At 40.2% G+C, this 23,413-nt stretch overlaps 1 protein-coding gene across 1 annotated transcript in view; it reads left to right on the top strand.

Moving 5' to 3' along the window:
- Positions 1-1,558: 1,558 nt before the first annotated feature.
- Positions 1,559-23,413, top strand: part of LOC112455682 (oocyte zinc finger protein XlCOF8.4) — a 59,802-nt gene continuing 37,947 nt past the window's right edge. The window contains exons 1-2 of the mRNA XM_025017771.1: positions 1,559-1,574; positions 1,655-1,773. Of these exons, the coding sequence (XP_024873539.1) occupies positions 1,559-1,574; positions 1,655-1,773 (135 nt within the window). The remainder of the gene's footprint in view (positions 1,575-1,654; positions 1,774-23,413) is intronic.

Below are 23,413 nucleotides of genomic sequence, written 5' to 3'. Positions count from 1 at the left end.
CTCTACGGATACGTGTGAGAAACTAAGGTATCGCGCGTAATCGAAGGAGATGGAGGAGCATACGAATCGCGAACGAGAGGCTGAGATCGGTGGAGAGAATGAAGTGGAAAAAGAGAGAACGCGCGCAAGAGAGTCTGTCGCGGAGAGAAGAGAGGGTGCCCCATGAAGGGGGAACCCGGAGGAACGAGGGGAGACCGTGCGTGCCCCACTCCCACTGACCCTCTCTCTCCCTACCAAGGCTCGTGTCGCGTGTCCCATCTCCCACTTCTCTCCTACCAACACGTACAACACCGACACCACCGCTGCCGCTGCCGCGAATCCGGTGTACCCACACGCGCGATCGCGCGCGCCCATGTGTGCATCTGCAAATGGTTTTGCTGTAGTTGGCCGCGCCGGTATCCACGCATTCGTTCCGATGAAAAATGTAGTAAGTATCCTATCGACGTGAGAGAGAGAGAGAGAGAGAGAGAGAGAGAGAGAGAGAGAGAGAGAGAGAGAGAGAGAGGGTGGCCCACGCGGGCTATGGCATAGCCGCTATGCGAGATTGGAGGGGGAGGCACAGGAGGGTACGTCGTACGTGTCGGAGATGCACGCGCGCGCACGACGGTGTGACGGCGGCCACGCGTGTGGTGGAAAGAGAGACCCCGTAGGAAGAGAGGAACGAGAGGACGAGAGAAGAGACGAAGGAGAGAGAGGTGAGACTTCTCCTCGGGGGCCTTAGTCGCCGACTGTCCGCTACTACGCGCGGTGTTAACACCACTATCATCGTCATCGTCCGGTCCTCTCTTTCTCTCCTTCATTGCTCTACCTATCCCTCCCACTCTGCCCTCTCCTCCCTTTTCCTCTCACCTGTTGCGGCGCACCCCTTTGATCCAGTCGTTTTCGTGCGCCCCGTTTGAAGATCGCACTTCGCAGCGACGCGTCGCGCGCTACCTCGTTCAGTATCCTTGGAGACTAACTACCACGTGTCCTAGAAACAGCCAGGGTACGACTGGATCAGCGAGATCTTCGAAAGAAATCTCAAAGAAAGGACGTCGAGATATCGATTGCTTCGCTTCTGGATAGCAGATCGAATCGAATCGTGAGTATTGATCGAAAAGAAGTTTTAACCGTTAGCTCGCATCACAATGGAAAATTATTGCTTGTGAAAGAGTAGTCTCTCTCGAGAAAGAACTTCCAGAATATCAAGAAGTCGTAGTCACTTGTGAGTTTCCAAAACAAATGATGTCGGGTCGACGGTTGTAATCATTCGAAATTTCGTCGAAGTTGGTCTATTTACGGATTATTCACCGAACTAAGATCAATGACACGACTACCATGAATGTGGAAAGTGTCGAACGGAGTATAAACAAGATTGTTATACTCTACTAAGTCTACTACGTTCAAGATCTCCGAGTGTACCTCAAGTATGTGTGTTTCACTCGATATCGTTGAAAGTATCTCTGTATAACTGTTTTCACGCGAACTATGAAAGAGCGACCGCGGCGCAAACTGATGGACAATTTGTGAGAGATAAGGTTGTCGAAAGCTTGACAACAAAAGAAGTGGAACACTGCCGATGAACTTGTGGCCATGTCAGTTCCCTTTTCATCCTAGTAGAAGCTGACTTGTTTAGAAAGTGAATTTTCAAAAGTGTCAGACAAATGCATATGAGTCCCAAGTGAAGTGGAGTGTTGGCTACGAAGTGTACTGGCATTGAAAGGTGCTCTCCATCTCGTTGTCACCATTGAACGACCGTCGATAAACGGATTCACGCTGCCATCTGCACGAGAGGTGAGATCGTCGCGAAACGTGATTCCTTATCAGAAACTTTATTGAATTTACATACCATTAATTTTATCTTAAACCAGACTCTGCTTACATGAACAAAAAAAGCCATGGAAGAGTTAGCAAGTCATTCAGACTAAAATATTCGATTATTTTTTATATTCTCTTTAATACTCTTAAATGTATTTCTCTAATATATTTTAATTAAAAGACTAAAGGCGAAAGAATTAAAAGACTGTCTTAATAAAAGATTGTTGATATAAACAAAGGTTCCCGACTTCTCATATTTATCAGGATGGACAAGACTGAATTAGTGATGGAGAAATGTGGCGCTGATTTATTTAACAAACCCTGCCCGCAGAGTTATGAATATTCTGTTATAATTGTCTATCATGTTTACATTCAGTTAACCTCGTTTTACTAAATTGCAAAGCATATCAATATTATTGGCGTAATTTTTGTGTAAGATTATTTAATTGTCTCATATTCTTTCACTTATAAACTATTTATCAAATCTAAGATACTTGTACAAATTTCATGATGTATTAAAATTAAAAGAAAAGGAAATTTCTATTAACATTATGAAGCGCTTAAACGTTACTCACGTCGCCAGAGATTATCGGCGGGAGATATCACAAAAGTTTGTCTGCTAATTGCTTTGGGGCAACGGTGGGCGGGGGTGACGTATGCTGCAACGAATGTCATTAAAAAGAAATGGCCGTTTGCCTTATCAGAGATCGTTAGTACCGGCGTCTGTCTGTCTGCATCTATCGCTCCGATATATTTATTAACGGTTCCTCCGCCACGTTGACAATTAAATCGGTTCCTTTTGTCCGTTTCGTATACACGTGAACTCAGGCGTCATCCCCGGCTCAAGAACAACGGGGCCCGATTGTAAAGCTGTCAGCGAGAACGATAAGCGAGCGTTAACTTTATGAGCGTTAACCCCTCAACAAAACGTGCGTTTGGTAAAAATAAACTTTCAAATGATATCATTTGCGGAGAATGTGTACCGAGAGCAAGTTTCTCGTACGCGCTCGCGTGCACGCTTTTAACGAGCGGTAATAAAAATATCTAATAAGCTACCGCCACAATAATTAATTCCGGCAATAGCATTAATCGTGCCCATCGTGGCGGCAATTATTTTTAAACGTACTGCCGTTATGCGTTTCATCGTAAAACTCGCTATACTGCCAGTGCTTTTTCTACCCAATATCCCGTAGCGGTGTAAAACGCTGGTTCTCTCAAAAAGCAAGACGCGCATTTACCGCGCATAAACGGAGCCTATCTTTGGAACATTTGGTTCCAGATAAAAATATTATCCGAGATCCTTTATATGTACACATATATAATTTTTTTAATTAAGAAAATAAATGCATCGTATTGGACTATATACGGAATATCCATTTCTATAACTTAAAATTAAGATAAGAGGATTGTGGATTTGCTGATATTGATTTTATTTATCCTCATTATCACTTTCTCAGAACTCCTAATCCGTAAAACAGATATTACGAACATTCGCGAAAAGTCTCTCGATATTCTGCTCCGAGACTTTCCGCCGTAAGTTATGGCAAACACGCAGGGTATCACATAAATCAAGCATGAGTATGCGGAATGAAAGGAAAAAAAAGTGAGAGGTAAGGTACGATAGACACCATAGGTATATCGTCTAACGCAGATACACTATCGTACAATAATAGCGGTGCGTACACGCTCGCGTTGGCACACGCGGGCGATTCGGTACTTACATAATTCGCGCATGTTACAAGTAGTAACGCGGGTAGCCGACATGCAATCCACTCATTCTTTCGCGGTTGGAACTGATTGCATCTGAGATACGGGCAGCAAGGCGGGTAGCTCATAAGAATACGTTAGCACACAGACAGCTCCAGACAAAATAGACCACTCCTTCGCTCCGCAGCGCGCGAAAATCACCTTTTAACCTCCGGATGTAATATCTACTTCAGATATCTATATATCTTCATATTGCCTTAATATAAATAGAACTGATGGAAACAGGCTCGTTTATATGTTTCTATTACTTGTTGTAATGCACGTTTAATTTTCATACGTCTCATCATGCCTCCTTTAATCTTTCCGCAGAGGGATAAAATTATTCCAAGGAATTCTTTCTATCTTACAAGTTTATTTTAAATGTAGGTAATTAGTATTCGATAGTCTGACACAAACATGGCTCTTTCATAGTTTTACAAAGTTTCAATCAGGCCGGATTATTTGTTGATTTTTTTTAGCAAAAATGTTGTCTGCTTTATTTTGCAATACGGAAAAGCATCTTAAATTAATTTACACATTTAGCTTTGTCGGGAGTAGTGCACTTCTTACTCGTGCGATCATAGTGAAGACCGCCATAGCAATACCTAAGAACATAGTTACCATTACTACACTCATGATACATATCGCAATGACATTCGTGAGGGATTTTAACGCCATTCGTGCATAATTCCAGATTTCCACAATTTCCACCCGCACGATTTCCAACGCAATCTTGGCATGTGCGACTGAAGCACTTATCCGCAGGACAATATTCCAAACGCTTTTCACCGTTTTCGCACACGTAGAACATCCTACAATTGTCTGTTTCGTGAGGTATTTTGGACCGCGGCCAATTGCCATTTTTGTCCTTTCCAGGACACTGAGCGCAACCGGCTTGCCATGGCCAATCGCAAACCTGTTCGCGCCTATTGTAGTGCAACCTTTTATTCGGGTCTCCCGCGGTCATCAGAGGACAGTCTTGTAAGACTCCTTTACCCAGGAAGCACTTGTAAAATTTTGTACAATCGGTTTCATGTGGAAGATTAGTCGTGATGTTTGTCTCTGGGAATGGGCATTTTATCGGAATGTCCTGGTAAACTCCTTCCTTCTGAATCGATTCTTCAGGTTGATATTCCTTCGCAGTAACCTCAGTCCAAGATGCCAGGAAGGCGATAGCAATTACGTATATTCCTGTACCGAACGAAGTCATTGCTAAGATGTCAATCGTAGTACAATCAGATTGTAATATAATCGACTTTTATTACAATCAGCAAAATGTCAATTATTTATTAAATTATTAAATTTGAATTAATAAAACTCTCGACATGTACGATGTAAATGTATATCTCTATTGTTTTATTTTAATAATCTTATTACGGAGATACGTTAAGCGCTTACCCTTCATCGCCTATTGTCCAGTCAGTCCAAGATTTGAAAAAAGAAAAGATGTAACGTTCGTTGCAACACCTTTCTCATCCGTTCAAATACCGTGACTGGTTACAGTCAAACGGACCGGCTTTTATAAATGTACATTATCGCGAACAAGGATTATCATATCTATCGATCTCTATCAAAGACACATATTTCCTGTTTATGTAAAAAAAATATTATCCGTATCATTTAGCAGAAAAATCTTTATGCAACGTCAAATTTTAGTCATGAGTAATAGCAGTTTTTGTACGTCATCCGTAAAACAATGGTTATGACATGAAAATTTGATTAATAAAGAAACCCTTTATCGTGCAATTTTTATCGTTAAATTTGATTTGGTTAAACATGATTTATAAATACTATAATGATAAAAGATACGTAATAATTTAAAGAGGCGCAAAGATAACTCTATTGATTTTTCAGATGTTAGATAAAAATCGAATATTATCGATAAAAGATACGTAATAATTTAAAAAAGCACAAAGACACCTCTTATGATTTTCAGATGTCAGATAATAATCGAAACTCCAAAAACCTTTCATCACAAATTCCTAACGTATTACTGTACTTCCCAGTTGTTCCATTGTGATTTAAGGATATACATGAATCATTGAATTAAATATAATCTTCTGTCACCAAAATCTTGGACTTTTATGTCATATCTCAATTGACCTTTGCTTATAACGTTATATTATAACGTTATCAAAGCACAATCTGCATTGCTATCAAATACGATATAAAAGAAAGAAAAAACGAATAAGAATTTTTCATGTAAGTTTAAATGAGTAATCGGTTAATCTTATTGCGGACACAGCGAAATATCTCCGTGCCAATGAAGATACAGCTGCAATGACATTAAAATACGACGACGAGATACAGTCAATCCGTCGCCGTTGTCGAGAAATTTTGACTCCGACATCGTTGCGCGGTGTATTGTAACATTGTAACTCCAATCCAATATTTCGGTAGCATAATAATAATCAACAGTTGACCGTTCTGCAAACGATTCATTGTTATACTAGGTATAACATGTAAAATAATAAATCGTTATTATCGTATTTTATAGATTTCCGAATCAATATACACGCATGAGTTTATTATTTTATATGTAATTATATCGCTTTATAATTACATCTTTGTTGAATCTGCACAACATTAAAAAGATTGTAAATATGTCTGTGTATCATTTCTCTCTCTCTCTCTCTCTCTCTCTCTCTCTCTCTCTCTCTCTCTCTCTCACATATCATCTATTGTTAAATTTGAATGGTATATAACTACTGTGGTATAGTCAGTCTGTTTAGCATAAATGAATTAGATGTATTAAATTAAAGTGCAATAAATTAATTAAGCTTCCAACAATGTTAAAAAACAATAAGCTAATTCTACTTTTAATTTTTGTAATGTTATGTGAAAAGAAAAATAAAAATACAAAATTACGAGAATATTAGATATCTAAAATTAAGCCAAGTCAAGTATGTGAATGCCTATTGCTTAATTCTAAGTAACATCAAACTATCATGTTTAATTATAAAAATTGAATTTTGTTAGGAGAAAACAGGCTAGAGTTATAATCAATAATATATTCTTCAACATCACATTCTCCATGAAGGGATTTCGACATCGATTGATTGATTTTATTCGCGGTTTATCATCACGTAGCGGTACTTAAACAAAACTGCAATGTGAAATACAATGAAGTGAAAGTAGTTTCGAAAGAATGAACTTGTTTCACCGGATCTATTATTCCTGATTTATTGGCGATGTTATGACGGTGGTGGCGTTCGATACGAAGTTTGTTTGCGTATATGTCAACGCTGTAAAAAAATTCCAATATTGCCGTTTGCCGACTAATGTAACGGCAATGCTTCAGTTAACGTTTGAATGCGTTATACGATAATATAATCAAAATGCTTTAGAAATATCTAAGACGTTCGTCACGCGCATCCGTCATTTTATGTTGCGCCTAAAATTTAATATTTGCGCAATTAGAATTTTTAATAGTTATTTATATTAACGCAAAATCGATTTTGCATTCTGTATATGATTTTAAGTGATTTAAGTTAAAAATTTGTAAAAAATTAAATACTATTTCGTCTCAATTTCGTTTTATCATGTTATTATGTTTCGATATTAATACTCTCTTGATAAAATACTTTCTTTTTAACTTTTACATATCATTTATAACGTTACAACAATATTATTATTTATAATTTAACAAATCTAACAAGACGGATCTACGTTCGAAATTCCAAGGACAACGGAATCGTAAGTTTCGATATGGCCTGGCTGTACAGATACCATTCGATCATAAATCCCCACGCAATTCCGGTTATCGCATCGAAGTAGACTGCCACTCGGCGGCAATTTGTTATCGGCCGATTTATTGCATTTCAGCGGCTGTCGCGGCACGTCGTGGTAAACGAAAGTATCTATTCAGGATTGCGATTTCTGTCGACAGAGTATGTCAGTGTACTGTGAAGAAATGCCAATGCACTACGCCATAACCCTTTGATCGCCATACGTACCTACCAGTAGCATAGCAACTGGGGGCTGGATGTACCGACCTTATTGTATATGTGCACCATATATCACTAGCTCTTGCATGCCCGAACTCGCACGCACGCACGTACGCACGCATGCACGGATGTACGGATGCCTAGGGGCTGGATTACGTGCACGCGTCATACGTATAAATACGTTCCGCGTATAGCGATCATATGCGCGCAAGCATCGTGTGTGCGTGTATGCGCCTGCCCTAAAGGTGACAGATGCGTAGCGCGCACGCATTTGCGTCCCGGCACGCGAGCACCCTCGCACGACTCTTTTCTCTCGTACTGCAGACTTGCCGAGCGATTCCGCCATCGTTCAATGAGGTCTTGCGATGCATATAAACTGCATCCTGTGCAAAAGATCTGTATAGTTCTTCAAAATTTATTATTAATAAAGAATAGATTTCACAAAGCACACTAAAACAATATAACTATGCTCTATGCTTTTGCATCTAAATGTATATTTTAGACACGTGATAAGAGAATAAATTATTATAAATAAAGTCAAAGTTAATGTAAAATAAAATAAATCACTGACGATGAAGCACAAAATACTTTTCACAAACAATCTTTAATTATTTTGACTTAAATATTCTTTAATTAATTATTTTACTTAAAAAATATAAAAACAAAGAAAACTGTTCATTATAACTGTAAAAAATTGTATGCTCGATCATTGCTTAGTCTTTTCTGTAATACTCAAATTAATTTGTTTTCTTGATCTTACATATCAATTTCCATCGAATAATAATGTTAATTGTACCGCAATTACCAATTTCTTGTGCACCTCAAGATGCGTTAGATACCGAATCAGATCGTGTAATCAAAAAGCGAATTTGCTACGCTACGTATCCGTCATGGTCATCGTTGCCGCGAGGATGGCCCGAGGTTTGTACATAAAAAGATCCGTACACGCGAGAGAGACACGTGCCGCAGGAATCGTAACTTTGGCGGAGCAGCTGGCGAGGCGAGCCAAAAGAAACATCGAGGAGTTCCCTAGTCTAGACCTAGATCCGTCTCTAGACGATCAGATGGACGGGCAAGCAAACGGACAAACGGAAGGGAGGGAGAGAGAGAGACAGATCGCCAGACGTAGGGCCCAAAAGATCACGACGACGGTAGCACGTGCCCCATTCAAGACGCCGTCTTGCTGCTAGGGGCCCCTCCACCTTCGTAACTTAGCCTCACCTAATCCAACCTCCTTCTAGCCGGAACTATTCAACCGGTGACGAGGCGAGCTCTTTGTGACCTGAGTTCGATCAAAGTAGCGCTAGTACTGATTCAGCCGCCGCCGTCTCGTTTTCTTTCACGCTTTTTTTTTATCGCGTCACACATCAGGAAGTTATAACGTCCGTTGCCTTTCGACGGGGCCTGCGAGGCCCCCCGAACTTAAGACGGCTAATCAGCGCGAAATAATAGAACAGGGAACGGTAATAAAGATTGGGTATAGTGTGATGTTTCTGCTTTCAGCACGTAACTAGTCCAATACCTCTCGAAATGATGCAAACATCTTTGATGTTCGTTCAATACCGTGACTCGCGAAAGAAAACGGGCGTACATTTTTTTGCCGAGGCATGTGAAATACATATCTACAGATAAATTTAGTTTTATAGCTGCAACTATATAATTACAAGATGTGTAGGTACGAGTATAAAATGCAGGGAGTTGATTAACAATTCTTTTAAGTAATTCATTTATCGATTCCCTTATAGAAATTTAATACTGTAAGTGATTTTTTGGCTAGTGATTAATCATTTAAAAGCACTATTAAAAGCACTATTAACAGTGCTTTTAATAGTGTTTTTAAGTAATTAATTACTAGCCAAAAAATCACTTACAGTATTAAATTTCTATAAGGGTTCTTTGATCATGTTAAAAGAATCTGCTTAACAAAATAAAAATTTATTTTAATCTGATCTAATTTTAAATATCAAGTATTTTAATAACCATATATCAAATTTACCTTTCTTACATAAAGATGTAATAAAGAAATTATATATATAATTTCAACATATTAAATTCAATATCAAAGATAATGAGAAGTGAATAGAAAAACAATCAAGAGAGTATATGGCACATCGTTTGTCAAATCTGGCATAGAAACCGCAAGTTGACATACATCTTGCCGCTTTACTCCGAACGTTCACCCGTGTCTCCATTTTCCCTTTTCTTCAAAAGGAAAATCCGACTTTCCAATAGTAAGTGCCAATTTGTCAGAGGTTCGCAGATAAATGGACATTTAGCACGCGTAACCGCCCCCGCACATAAATCAGAAAAAGAATATTAGCTTTTAGAAACGTTTACACGCCCTTCAGAAGCCTACAAGGGATTGCTTTCACTGCCTCTTGTAAACTCGGTGGCCATAAAGATTCGGAAGCTTTTTGACAGCTTTGACTTTTCTTTCGGGATAGCAAAGAGGGGGTAGAAAGGCAATGGGTCAACGAAGATGGACCGCCCGTTGTTCCTGTTTGCACCATTTAAGGACAATGGTACGCGAGCTACGCGCCTTGAAATTGTAGTGGACATCGCCGTCCCGTTCAAAGAACCGTAAAGATCGCGGGATGTTCACTCGCAATAGAAAAAGAGAGAAAAGAAGAACGACGAAAACCAACTAAAGGAGCATAAACCTTCCTAACACCAGGTCAGGGTTCTTTCCTCAAGAGGCGTGTCATCGCCATGGTCATAAATTTATAATTCTCCGATTTAGCCAATACAAGAAACTCCTTATCTTTTATTGTATTGTAGATATTCTCATTTTTTTCGCATTTTGTACAGTAATCCGTAAAATTTAAAAATTATAAGTATCAAGATTAAAGCATTTATATTTGCGCTTTTTCTTTGCAAGATTCGATATATACATGTATGTACTTCTTATATTATTCATATTTACTACAACCATTATAAATTAAAATAAAATAATTTTTTATTTTTTCTTATGAATTACACACTCCACATTATTCTTTTCTTGTTTAGAAATATATGATTAAAATTAAAATTGAATTAATTAACAAGTATATATAAATTAGCAAACATAAAAGCACAAATTCTATCTTTTTAAAATATTTAATCATTCCTAATATTATTTTTCTATAATTCTGTTTATTAAAACTTTACTTTAATATCCACGTTAATTGAAAAACAATGCGACAGGCTAGTAACTTGATCAATAATGCGTTTTAAGCATCATAATTTTTGTTACATATCGTTCAGCCTCTCACGCAGTAGTCCAGGAATAATGGTGATGGCCTCTCATTAGTTCTCGGAACACTAAATCCGTCCGTCTAATTACATAGCGGCCAAGGCAAGTCTCGTATGAAAACGACCGCGCGAAGCAATGATGCCATAAGAATTTCTCTCTGAAATCTTAGAGAGTGTATAGGTATTTTTATTTGATTCTCCATCAATCAATACCGTTACACAATTATTTTACATAAAACGTTTATATACGATATTTCAATATATTTTGCGTATCAATTGAAGAAATCTACGAGAAATCGTAAGGAACTCATGACGATAATTTTTAACGTTTTGTGAAAACATGCCATCTGAAAGTCACGACATGTATATTTATCTTGTAACATTTGCTCAAAAAACTTTACAATTTTGGCATAACCATATCATCAATAACGAAAAGTATGTTGTCCAAAAAAATCCTCTATTATATGAAACGTATTTTCAATATATTATACTAACGGATGGTGTATATGGAGAATTACAAGATGCAAAAATATGAAATAATAAATAATTCTTTTAAAATTTTTCGCATTGCGATAATTTATGCTAAACGTTCATTCTGCGTCGTAATATCACCGTGCTCGCATGACGCGTCGCTACTGGACGTTACCGCGGTTAGTATAGCGGCGGTGAACCAATTCAGGTTTCTTTGGGGCCCGACTTCTCTTTTCACGTCGCTTCGAAAGGAGAGCTCGATATTCTTTCAGAAGACCGATAAAGGTTTCGCGCGCCCGGGCACACGTTGAAAGGAGGACTCTCGCAGCGTGTGAAACCATCGGCGCGATCTGCCGCGGGCGATCGTTAATAATAAGGCTTCATTATGGCCCGCGGAGCAACAGTATATAGCGTACAATTACGCGTCAATTCTGTCAACGTGTATCGTCACATCGCGGGATACCTATGCTATTCCTGAAAAGAATTATAGACATTCACGCGGTACACACATACGCCGACCGTGGCATGCAAGTTTCTTACAATTAGAAAATATTTCTTTTCGATCTACAACACATGTATGTGCGATCATAAGCATATCAAGATTTTTCCTGATCACGCAGACTATTTTAACATCGGCAAAAGACATCGTCTTTCATTTTAAAAAATTGTACAGTCTAAATCACTTACGATATTAGTATCTAAGATCTTATGGCTGCTTACAATATTTTAATTATATCATTTTAGTATTTTTTCACATTAGGTTTACTGACAATTTTAAATATGTTTACAATTTTTAAATGTTTGTATGTTTTTATGATCGTATCTTTAGATTCTTGGGTAGTTAAACAAAATTTGAAATCTCTTAAGCTTTAACAATTTGCAAAAGAGGGAAAGAAGGAACAATTTCCCTTTCTTTTCCAGATTACTCCGATCAAAAGATTTTCTCAGAGCATTGATATAGCGGTGAGGCCCCCCACAAGATCATAATTATCTTCGCAGATCCTTCGATGCCTAGAAGTAGACGTAACGCAACATGACGGGCAACTCGGCGTTGCGCACCTCTCGCGAAAGATACAAATTGAGATAGCTGCATCACACAGAGGGCTACATCGCACCCCTGCGGCTTCGTTGTTCCTGTGCCATTGTCTCGTGAATACGTGTACGGTGAGGGGGCGGAGGGGGCCCTAAAAGGCACGTACACGCGTGGTTTACACGCGGAGTACAAGGCAAGCTGCAACAGCGAGCGTCTCATCATAACGGTCGCCGACGAGGTCACGGGGAATACGGGCGACAGGACAGGCAGCCAGCCCGAGGGCCATTATTGTGTGCGGACGACGATCTTTATGTGAGATCTTACACGGGGTCCTGTGGGGCCCCCTTTTCCGTCCTGCGTCGCACGCCCAGTACGGAGGGTGCTGCGGTTTTGCTATTTTTCTCTCCCTCATCAATCCCTCCCGTTCTTCCGCGCACTGGAGCCCTCTGTAATCTCTCACTCTCTCTTCATACTCGGGCACCCTCTCTTCAACGTCTTGTAAATCTCTTTAGGCGTTGAAAAATACTATACATATAACGTAAAGAAGGAAGAATTTTATGACCGGGAAAAAAATCACCGATTAATAGCCTGTAACTTCATTAACAATAAGTTAATATAAAATAGGTGGTTTTTAACATTCTTGTCTGCCTTCAATTGTTTATCTTGGGTGTATAACAGTCCTAAAACCTTTATCAAAGTATATAATAGTTCTCTTTTCTTTTTTTAGAAAAATTATTCTCATTTTTTTAAGAAGAGGAAAGAAAATCGGTACAAAAGAATTTTACAAAATTTTCTATTTTTATTATACCTTCTTATATCTTATTTCTCTTCTCATTTAATGTAATGTCCAACGTTACTCTAACGGATTCACTATCTTTGAATTAAATTATCCAACAAAGTAATTATCCTGCATGGGTACAACGAATATCTTTACTCATCTCTATCTTTTCGTTATCCGTCCACTCTTTAAAATTCCATTCTCGTAATTAATCTTCGCAACGACGGGAGTGTTCTTCATACAAAAAACCATCTATATGATTTCTTACTCACCATTATTTATCTTATATAACTGATGCTACAATCCTGTAAATACGTATTCGCATTTAGATTCTATCAAGAATGTATCTCCCCAAGAATAAATCGTGGTCTCTTTTTCTCTCTCTTCCTCTCCATCCTCAATGTCGCGATAGGAACACACTCAAGCGGCGGCAGTCGCGATAGCATGGTAGGGGCAAAATCCTAATGAGGATTCCCTCTCTACACCGGTTACAGCCGACCGGCGCAAAGTAAATGAGCAGGTGCCTCTGGTATGCGCCCCGCCTACGCTTTCCACTCCGCTCCTCGTTCTCCACACACGTTTCTCCGTGCCTTTACTTTTTTTCTCACTCTCTTCTCGCGCGCTCGTGATGGGAGATTGCGTGGAAAAATGGTCGCCGCACCCGACAAATTATTCGTTTTCCTTCGAAGTCTTTCCCCGCCGATCTATCCCCTTTCCTGCGAACGCGACCAGTCACGACCGTATTAGGGTGCATTAGGAAAGCCAACGTCATAATTTACGCTCGAATTCTCGGTGTTCCGCTTCGCCACATTTGGGAACCTGTTGCGCTACGCGTTGTTGTGTCGTAGGTGGATCGTGTAAATTACTTCGGTATTCCATGTGCCACTTTCATGATGCAGGCATTAAATTTCCTCTGTCCTCTTTACGTTACTTCTATCGCCCGTGTACTAATCCGTATATTTATGATTCTCAAGCGGCGCCCGACCTTCCTATTATATTGCTTTACAAGTTTATTCCATAGATATCTTAAAGATTAAATTATATTTAGATGGACATGCTGCATTTCCAATAAAAAGGGAAGAATTTCACAACTGTAAAATCGCCATTCTAAATTAATTGGATTAGTAATTACAGAATATCTCCAATAAGATTCGAATTTCTAAGTGAACAAATTAATATTAACTATATATAATTATACGTTACAGAATAATAATTGTCTAACTAAAATTATGTTCTAATTAGCCTAAAAAAGGTTAATTTTTAATTAATTTTTTCTCTTGGACGATAGTAAAATACGAAAAACATCGCAATTTTCTTCTGTAATAAACACTTCTTATTCTGATTATTTTTAAATTTTCAGTGGCTTGTTACATAATCGTATATCAAAATGCGAGTACATTAAGTTCGGGTCTATTTTCTTCCGACGAAAGCAATCAATGAAAGCAGGAATTTAGATGAATTGACATGTAATCCCCTTATCTGTTCGATCACGGATGACGAATCGAGGATGACGGTCGTTAGACTTTCAGCCTTGAAGAGAGACCTTCCGAAGGTGAGCAGAGACGGTGACACGGCTGGCTAAATCGGGAGGAGAGTTCTCGGAGCAAGACTCCTCTCTTCTAGTCGTACGTGCCCGCGAAGAGGTCTTCGAGACAGAGCAAACGCGCGCGCTTTTTTAATACCCGTAGTCGTGCATGCTCAGTTGCGTGCTCGCGCATGAACGCGCGCTCGCGCGCGCCGTACCTGCACGTGTTTGCTTAAAATCTTGACGCATGACCGACCGTTTGATTTGTTTTTCCTTCCTCAGGGCCGGTATAGATGCTTGCACAAAACTAAGATGTCGGCTACACGAAATTGTTATCCTTCAATAATACCAAAATTTGTTCTCGAAACAGGGATATAGTAATTACTATTTGATGAAATTCTTTCCGTTTCTTCTTGTACAAGTTAAATAAAAAATAAAATTGTGCTTTTCATATCCAAAAATTAATCCACAAGTTCCACAATTCCATTTCTAATTAATTCCAATTAATGTAAAATTACTTAATTGACACTACTGAGTGTAGTAATTTAATTGATAACGCGAAAGTGTTATTTGACCTCGAGATGGGCGAATCCGATCCTGATTTCTGGAAGAGAAGTCACCGTCCGTCCTTCGTCGATCGTACATTACTGGCGACCTTAACGACGTGTACGTCTCACTCTATTCGTCTTCCAAAGTTATCGTATCTTCTCTCGCCTCTCGGAAAAGGACGAACACCTCCCTATGGGACCTTCCTTCGCCGCGGTATGTAAATACGAGAAACGAGAAGGCTCCTCATCTCGGACGACCGACCGCGGTGCATCGTATCGTATTCCGCAGCCATTTGTCTTCGCGATCCGGGATTACGTTACCACGATGATACACGATGACATTTATTTCGGGATTTGTTCGGCTCCGGGCCGTGGTCCTTTCTCTCCTGCCCGGGAATCCTTCATGGGATACGCCTTTCGTCGCGAGCCACGCGCATTTGTGCACAGCCGGAATCATGCGAAAATGAATGCCCGAAAAAAAGACATTTTCTTAAAAATTATTTTTACACATATTATCATACATAAAAATAAGACAAAATTTATCTATTTGAGAAACTTAGTAAAATATAAAGGTAAATAATAGCACTAATTTAAATTTTTGCAAAATGTCAAAATTCCATAAATAATAGAAATTATTTCTTGAATGTTACATATATAGCTAAGTTCATTATACCTAAAATTTAGAAAATATTGTTTTCTTAAGTGTTATGTGTGATGTACCGTATATAAAATTATGGCGGTTTAGATCTGTTACCGGTACCGGGGTGTTCTCTCGTCATGCAAGGTATTAGCAAAATCTGATATAACGCGACATTACGAGCGCGAAGATTCTGTAAACGCAGATGCCGTTACGAAATCCCAACGTAACGCGCACGAGCTCCCTAAAAAGGGAGCGCATGGCGGAGATCAAACAGCTGGATCATCTCGTGCGTGCCTTTAGGTAAGGATCTCTTTCTTGCGGGAAAGGTGGGTATACACCCAGGTGCAAAGCTCGAAAGGCGTGCGTCACAATGCGCGTACGTACGCACGCGTGGTTTGTGCGACATGACGTGAAAGTCGCGCGTAAAAAAAAAAGAAGAAAAGGAAGTGCAGTCTTTACGTTAATACGAGTCAATGACCGTTTTTTGCCTTCTAGGAAAGTGCATTCAAAAATACGCGGGAAATCTATCTTTATCAGTGTTCATCCTTGAATTGTTAAAATATATATAATCATAAATAGATATATTTTTAATTATAAATTAATTTGTAATTATTAATTATTTTATCAGTATAGATGTGATTGATGTAAGTACAAACATGATAACGTACAAGAATAAAAATTAAAAATAAATAATTGTATTTTAATGTATTCAGCAAATCAGCAATTCCGAAATTATTAAATAACACTTGTTTATAATTGATATGTATATTTCTAGATCTCTCAGTGTTAGATCTATCTTTTAGAACTCTATTAATAGAAATAAATATAAATTTGATATGATTATGGTTTCCTAGTAAACAGTCATTTACCGGTGCATCTATTTTACTGCATTTTCATAATCGACAAACATGTGAGCATCGATTCGAGGAAGTGGTAATCAGAATAACGCAAATTGCATCAGTTGTTTCGCACTTGACAAAGAGATCAGAGAACAACAAGATACATTACGATCTATATATGTTGTACGCGCGTTGTGTCGCACGCTCCAACCTGCAATTACGTTAGATTTTACGGACGCGGCGCGGCGCGGCGACGAGGTGCGTGGACACACGCACTGTGGAGAAAATGCCGCGCCGTATGGATCGTTTCGAAAGTGCAACGGTTTCTAAGAGGCGTTAGATCCGACCTGAGCTCATTAAGGCTAATGACGTGGATTGCGCAATTATTCCAATAAGCGATGGCCCGGCCCGAGCTTCTAACCTATCAATTTGTTATAATTACAAAGGAGAGTGAGAGTAGAAGAATATAATGGCTTCGTATTAGTCTACGCACTTACCAAATTACGCCTCTCGATTATAGGAATATTACTTATTATTAAGATGGGATAGATCGCGATTTCTGGTTCCGAACATACGTCGTCACGATTCACATGAAATTATTGACCTCGTCTTTGTGGAGCTTATTAATGTCGACAAATCATCATCATGGTGGTTCATAAATCATCTAAAGGCGATTAAAAATTATGTAATCGTGATTTCCTATACGAAAGTCTGTAACGACAAATCATATTTGACCGCTCGGCAAGAGCGAGTGATAAACTATACTGAGCGAGCTCGTTGCTCGTTTTTGGGTATTTTATTTTACGTGGTAATAATTTCGTTAATAATTTCGAATGACGTTAAATTTGTATTCGTGGCACGCGAGAGTTCCTAAAATAAATCAACTTCGACTATTCCGCGCTTTACGGTTCTCCATCTGGCATTAGGTCGCCGCCGCGCCGCGGCGGCTTCTTCGGTAGAAAAAAAGAAAAAATGGAAAGAGGAAAAAGGCAAATACGAACGTCTAGAAAAAATTCAAACGGTCGAGCAGCCACTTAGCGAGTACTCTCGACATGGTGGACACGTGTCTAAAGTGTGGCCGGAGCCTCAACCACGTGTCAATATCTCAAGGGGCATTTGTTTACAAAAGTCGTACAAAGAGAGGACGACGCGTCAGGTATTTTTATCAGAAACTTTCCAAAAGGCTATATTTGAGTTTCTGCGTTCACGGAACGGAGTGGATGTTCCAAATTTGTTAGGCAACTTGTTTGCGATTATTCTTGAAAAAATGTTACTAAATAAGATATACTTATTACTGATCAAATTAAATATCTCTTAATAAACGACAAATTTATGAAAATCAATAATTAAGCGACATCGACAAAATATTGGCACCTGAAACGTCGTCAGACATAGAATATATTGAATTTCGCTTAGGAAAAATTATGATTGCGATGGTCTGATGGTGCTTTGCAGCAGAATCATTTGATAAAAAGATAACTTTTCCAATGTTATCTATTGGAAACCGTAGAGTCATCCGTGATAGTTTAAGAGCTATGCAGCGCGTGCAACGCCGCGCCGCGCCGGCTTTCTTATCAAAATGCCTGTGCGTACGTGTGTACGCACCCTTGGACGCGTGGGCAGTCCCGGCGAGACGCCAGTAAGATCGCTCTTTCTCTTTTTCCTCTCCTCTCTCCTTCTCTCTCTCTTCCTCCTCATTCTACACGTCGCGTGCAACCCTGTTCCCTCCCTCGTCCCTGTATGTCGTTCTCGCTCTCGGTCACCCTTGGCTATTTCGCCAGTAAAAACAGCGTGAACTGGTCGGTCGCGTGCACGAGGTAGGGAGATAGGCGTGGTTCGACGTTCGTACGTGCACCCACGCGCGATGGTGTGCGTGCGCGTACCTCGCGCCTATTGCTCTCGGTTAGGCTGACGCGACGACTAAGAGAGGGAACCGGTCTCCGGAGCCGGAGTCGTCGGAGAGGGTATAACCCAAGTCGATGGTGGGGCCAGCTGGCACGGGTTAAACATTGACGGCGGAGGGGACCTAAGGTCCGTGAGACACGAAAGTCAGTGGGGGATGCCGAGCACGTGGAGAGAGGGACGGAGGGTGGCGAACGCGGCCGAAGGTGAAACTTCCGAGCCGCCGCAGCCTCGTACTCCTCGCAGTCGGCGCGAGACCGCGCTACTGAAAGGATCGCCGTGTTGTCGGCTGTGCGAACGTGCGCCACGTCTTTCTCCTTCTCCGAGGTGTCCAACAACGCGCTCTCTCCCTCTCCCCTCATTCTTTCACTCTCGTGCGACAGCGAGAGAGCCGGACCACGTACGAGGAGTCATCGGAGCGCGAAAGGGGAAGTCCCACGAGGGGTTGTTCTCGAGAGGGATGCCGTTGCTTCCGTAAAAAAAAAAAGCGCGCGCGATTGTCCGTCGTGGCGAAGGATCGTCGCGGGACAATTCAAGTCCGCTTATTGAGTTCGTCAATATAGTAGCTGTCACGTGATACTTGGACGGTGATATCCCGACGGACCAGAGAATTCTGTGATCTCGATGTGCCTGATTGATCTCGCTAGCCGGCCGCTCGTATTAGTGTCCCGCGCGAACCTCTAACTGTTAATGATAGCGGAATATCGGGAGAAAGAGAGAGAGAGGGGGAGAGAGAGAAAGAGAGAGAAAGCCTACAATCGTTAAACGCGTGGGAGAGAGCATCGTCATTGCACATCGTCATCGAGTAGTGCCATTCCCGATCTCGACAGGAGCGTTCGTTCACACGTGAGCGAGAGGCGGAGGCTGTGAAGTGCCGCCGTTGAAGGGATCGGCGAAATTTCTGTGTGTATGTGCTAATGCAATGTGATCAAGAGTCGCTTCGTCGAGCGATCCCGCAGTCGTTGTTGTTCATTGTTGTTTCCGTTGTATATCGACTGGAGTATTGTCCGAGGGTATTAACGCCGCGAACTGTGCACGCCGCACGACGACGGCCCGAACATTCGATTGTTACTGTGATAAAGGAAGGAAAGGATGGTCCCTGTATAAGCTAAGTTCAGTGCCTGCTGTATTGTGATTTGTGACTATAAGGAGATAGATAAGGAGGGGTGTCCGGTACGATTAAAGTGTCCCAAGGTGGAGGAGGTTGAATCTCCGGAGGATCGGATGCGCGGCAGCCCCTAACTGTTACCCGGTAAGCGACGATCCGATCTTGCCACCCTTTATTGGTGAAAGCGCGCCGCGATGTCCGTCGACCCATCCTAATTATCGATACCTATACTTATCGCGAAGTCTCGCTCCGATCGGATAGGGAAATCGCGAATATTGCTGGTAAAAGCAATGTTTCGTTAATAATGAATATCCCATAACGTTATTTCATTATGTGTCATAATATGCTGGTCTCTCCGACTTCATTTTTGGTGATCGTATATTTTGTTAATAATGGTTATGCCCGTCATGTATAACGTGAAAATTAGTGCGGAATTTGTGAGCAAAAAATATTATGTTTTATAAACTAATTTTATATGGAAAGAGAGAAAAAAGATTAATTAAAGTATTGGAAAGTGTAAGTGTAAGATGTTACACAATATGTTTTACAATGCTAAAGGATTATCGTGCAATTTTTCTTTGCGGGAATATACTGCCTACGTTATAAAAATGTCATGTTAATCGAGGGTTATCATAGTATCACAGGCGCGCGCTATATCGAAACTCGGTTAACGGAATAATATTTCGTCGTAGTTTTATTCGCTGCAACTTTGTTGCTTGCTCTATTAATGTCACAACTTTAATCGCTGCTCCCATTGCACGTTGAAAGAGAGAGAGAGAGAGAGATAGACAAAAAAAACAAAGAGGATTAAACACAAACTCGAAGAGTTGTACATTTTATCGGATGGCCCATAAATTGGGGTAGCAATGTGCTGCAAGTAATCACTTAGCCTTAGCGCATTGAACGAGAGCGAAAGAAGCATCCGGAGGAGTCTCGTCGGGGGAATCGAGAGAGATAATAATCGTGCAACGAACTGCCATTTAATATCAAAGCCGCTTCTTCCACCCTCGTTGACACTAGAATGCGTTTATAATCGATCTCACAGAAGCGAGTTTTCCTTCGTTGTCACGTGCGAGGGCGGTTTTAACATCGTTACGCCGCGCTCGTCGAAGCGTCGCGGCGCTAAGCGTCGGAAGTGGAGCGGACACGCGTGGTAAAGTAAATACGTATACGAGGCGTACGTTCTCGACTACTCTTTTTCACGCTCGACCTTTTCCGGCTCGCGGTTGAAATTTTCAACACAGATCGATGCTGAAGTTCGAAAACGAGTAGAAAATATTTATTTATTATTCCTCGATCGTTGCCGTAAAAATACATTATTCCAAGTTGTACGCAAAAGGAAAAAAGTAGTATTGCGGATTTTAAATAAGCACCTTTAAACAATAGTGCAAATGCGTGTGTTATATTTTAAATTAATGAATTCTCCAAGGCTTTGTTTTTGTGCATTCATTAGCTGTAATCTCATGTATAAATTGACAGTCAAAGTCAACTGCGACAGCGACGAGTAGTAGTTTAGTATTGAAATTGGCAATATTTCCTAATTTTCTAATTAAAGTTTACCGATTTAATATACGTGATATGTATACATTATACATGCATAATGTACAATTATTCTTTCTCTCACTATTTTAAAATATACTGTAATGTAATCCGGATACGTGCATACGTGGATGTGTATATGCTAACGGAGATTTCGCACTTTTGACAGTGTGATCGTACGAGATTTGCGCGCTGCAAAGACTCACGAGTTTTGAAAATATCTCCCAGCGACGTTACGCTAAATACGGGTTACCATCTTACGCGCGAGGGTGGCTTAATGTCGGAAGTGGAGCGGACACGCGCGTTAACCCAGCCACGTAGAACGATCTGCTGCGACCAATCTCGTTTACGCGCTTCGTCCCTTCACGCCTCGTGACTTTGACGCGTGCTAAGCGTGACACGTACGCGTTAAATCTCTACCGTCGTTACCGTCGCGCACGCGCCGATCTACCGCATATTACTACGTGGAAATCGGCCACGCCGAAAGTGCGTGCCAATATACGCAAAACAAACTATCGGATGATACAAATTAAGAAACGTAAAAAACGTCGGTTTAATTTTAAGAATAGAAATTTCAGAATATCTCTGTTTCCTCACCCCATCTATTAGGGCTATAATTTCGTTTTTAAATTGATATATATGAATTATAATTTTGCACACTGCTTTTAACGTATAGTATTTTAATAATTATATTTATTTTTATAAATATATCCCAGAATATTAAAGAAAACATGGAAGTAATTTTTTGCCATTTCTATGATATTAAAAATTCTATACATAATATATCTTACATACCTACGTTAAATATTTTCTCTATTTTCATAATGTCGTTATTAATTTGGTTAAAGGTATACTGCTTTTTGACATTTGATATATAATCAGTTCATAGATTTAATCATATCACATTACATATCAAGATAAATCGTCAATAACAGTTTTAATTTCTCTTGCATTTTGGGTTTTAACGAATGTTTATTGAAGGAGGTAAGATATTCGTGTGATTACTTCCATTGTTTCAATAAGTTCTTAATACGACGGAGCAATCCCAGAAGTCAGCGTCCTTCTTGACGTGCGTGGTAAAGAGAGTGGCCGGACACAGAGCACACAAAGTGTCAGATGTCACGGCTGTCCTGTCTCATTTGCAAACAACGTACTGAGCGACGAAAACGTTCTTCAATCCCACGAGCGATTCCCCTTTTAGCGTCAGCGCCTCATTTCATATGCTACTTTGATACATGATAATCGTTTGATGTAAAAAATGTTATATAAAGATAAATTAATCCTATTTTATTTACTATTTCAAAAAACTAAATTTTGTGGTTATTTGTGCCTGTCCTTACGAAGGGAATTATTAAATCGTAATTATGTAATGTACTTACACGATAGATTTAATAAAGCTCTAAATTATAGGCGCGATTTGGATGTGACTAATATTTTACTCACGCATTTCGGTTTTAATCTATTTACACAATTTTAATATTTCAATCAGTCTTATATTAATTCCAGCCATATATTCCATGCTTATTAATTGTCACTACACAAAAAGGAACACGAATCATCGAAACTAGACATAGTTTTTCTCAATTATCACCATTCGGTGACTGTCATCCGTCGATCGATATCTATTGGCGGGCATAATTTATCGTGCTTTATGCACATATTCGCGCCCGCCGCCCGCCACCAGTCGCCGATGCGCTGTAACGGCAGCTGCATCGGCGGAGCCCTGGGTCCGCGCGCATAATGATACATTGCGCCGGACATGAAAGTTATAAGCTTTAATTCGAGGCTCGCGCGATTCACCGTGCGTCGGTGACCGTATATCGATCGCCAATTTGCTATGCAGATCGAAGGCCTTTCGGTACGCTCGCTCCCTGACGCAGCCCCTGCAATCTTCCTCCACCTCCTCTGCCCCGACTCTTTATAACCCTCCTCCCCTCGTCGTTCTTTCTTTCTTCCCTGTACGCATCTTTCGCGCTCCCACGTAAAGACGGCGGCCGTGCAGAAATAGAATAAGCGAGGATTAAGGTAGTCGCTATCTCGGCGATAAGATTACACGCGACTCCTCCGTTAGGAGAGACAACTACCAGCGCACGAGCGTTTTGTTGCTCTCCTGCAGCGACCACAGCGCGAAACAGTGTGCGCGTGCTTCTCAGGTTGTTCTTTATTCTCTGAAACGATTATCAATGGTAGGAGAGTTTATCATGTTTAGTGAAGTTCCTCGAAAAATATCGCACGTTTAATTTTTCCTAGCATTTAGAAAGATTTAATGTTTTTAAAATTCAAGAAATATGTATTAATTTAACAATAAT

Source organism: Temnothorax curvispinosus, unplaced genomic scaffold (genome assembly GCF_003070985.1).
Source record: "Temnothorax curvispinosus isolate PA1 unplaced genomic scaffold, ASM307098v1 QBEX01006321.1, whole genome shotgun sequence".
NCBI lineage: Eukaryota > Metazoa > Arthropoda > Insecta > Hymenoptera > Formicidae > Temnothorax > Temnothorax curvispinosus.
Note: the sequence above shows the minus strand (reverse complement) of the source record. Positions and strands in the feature narration are given on the sequence as shown.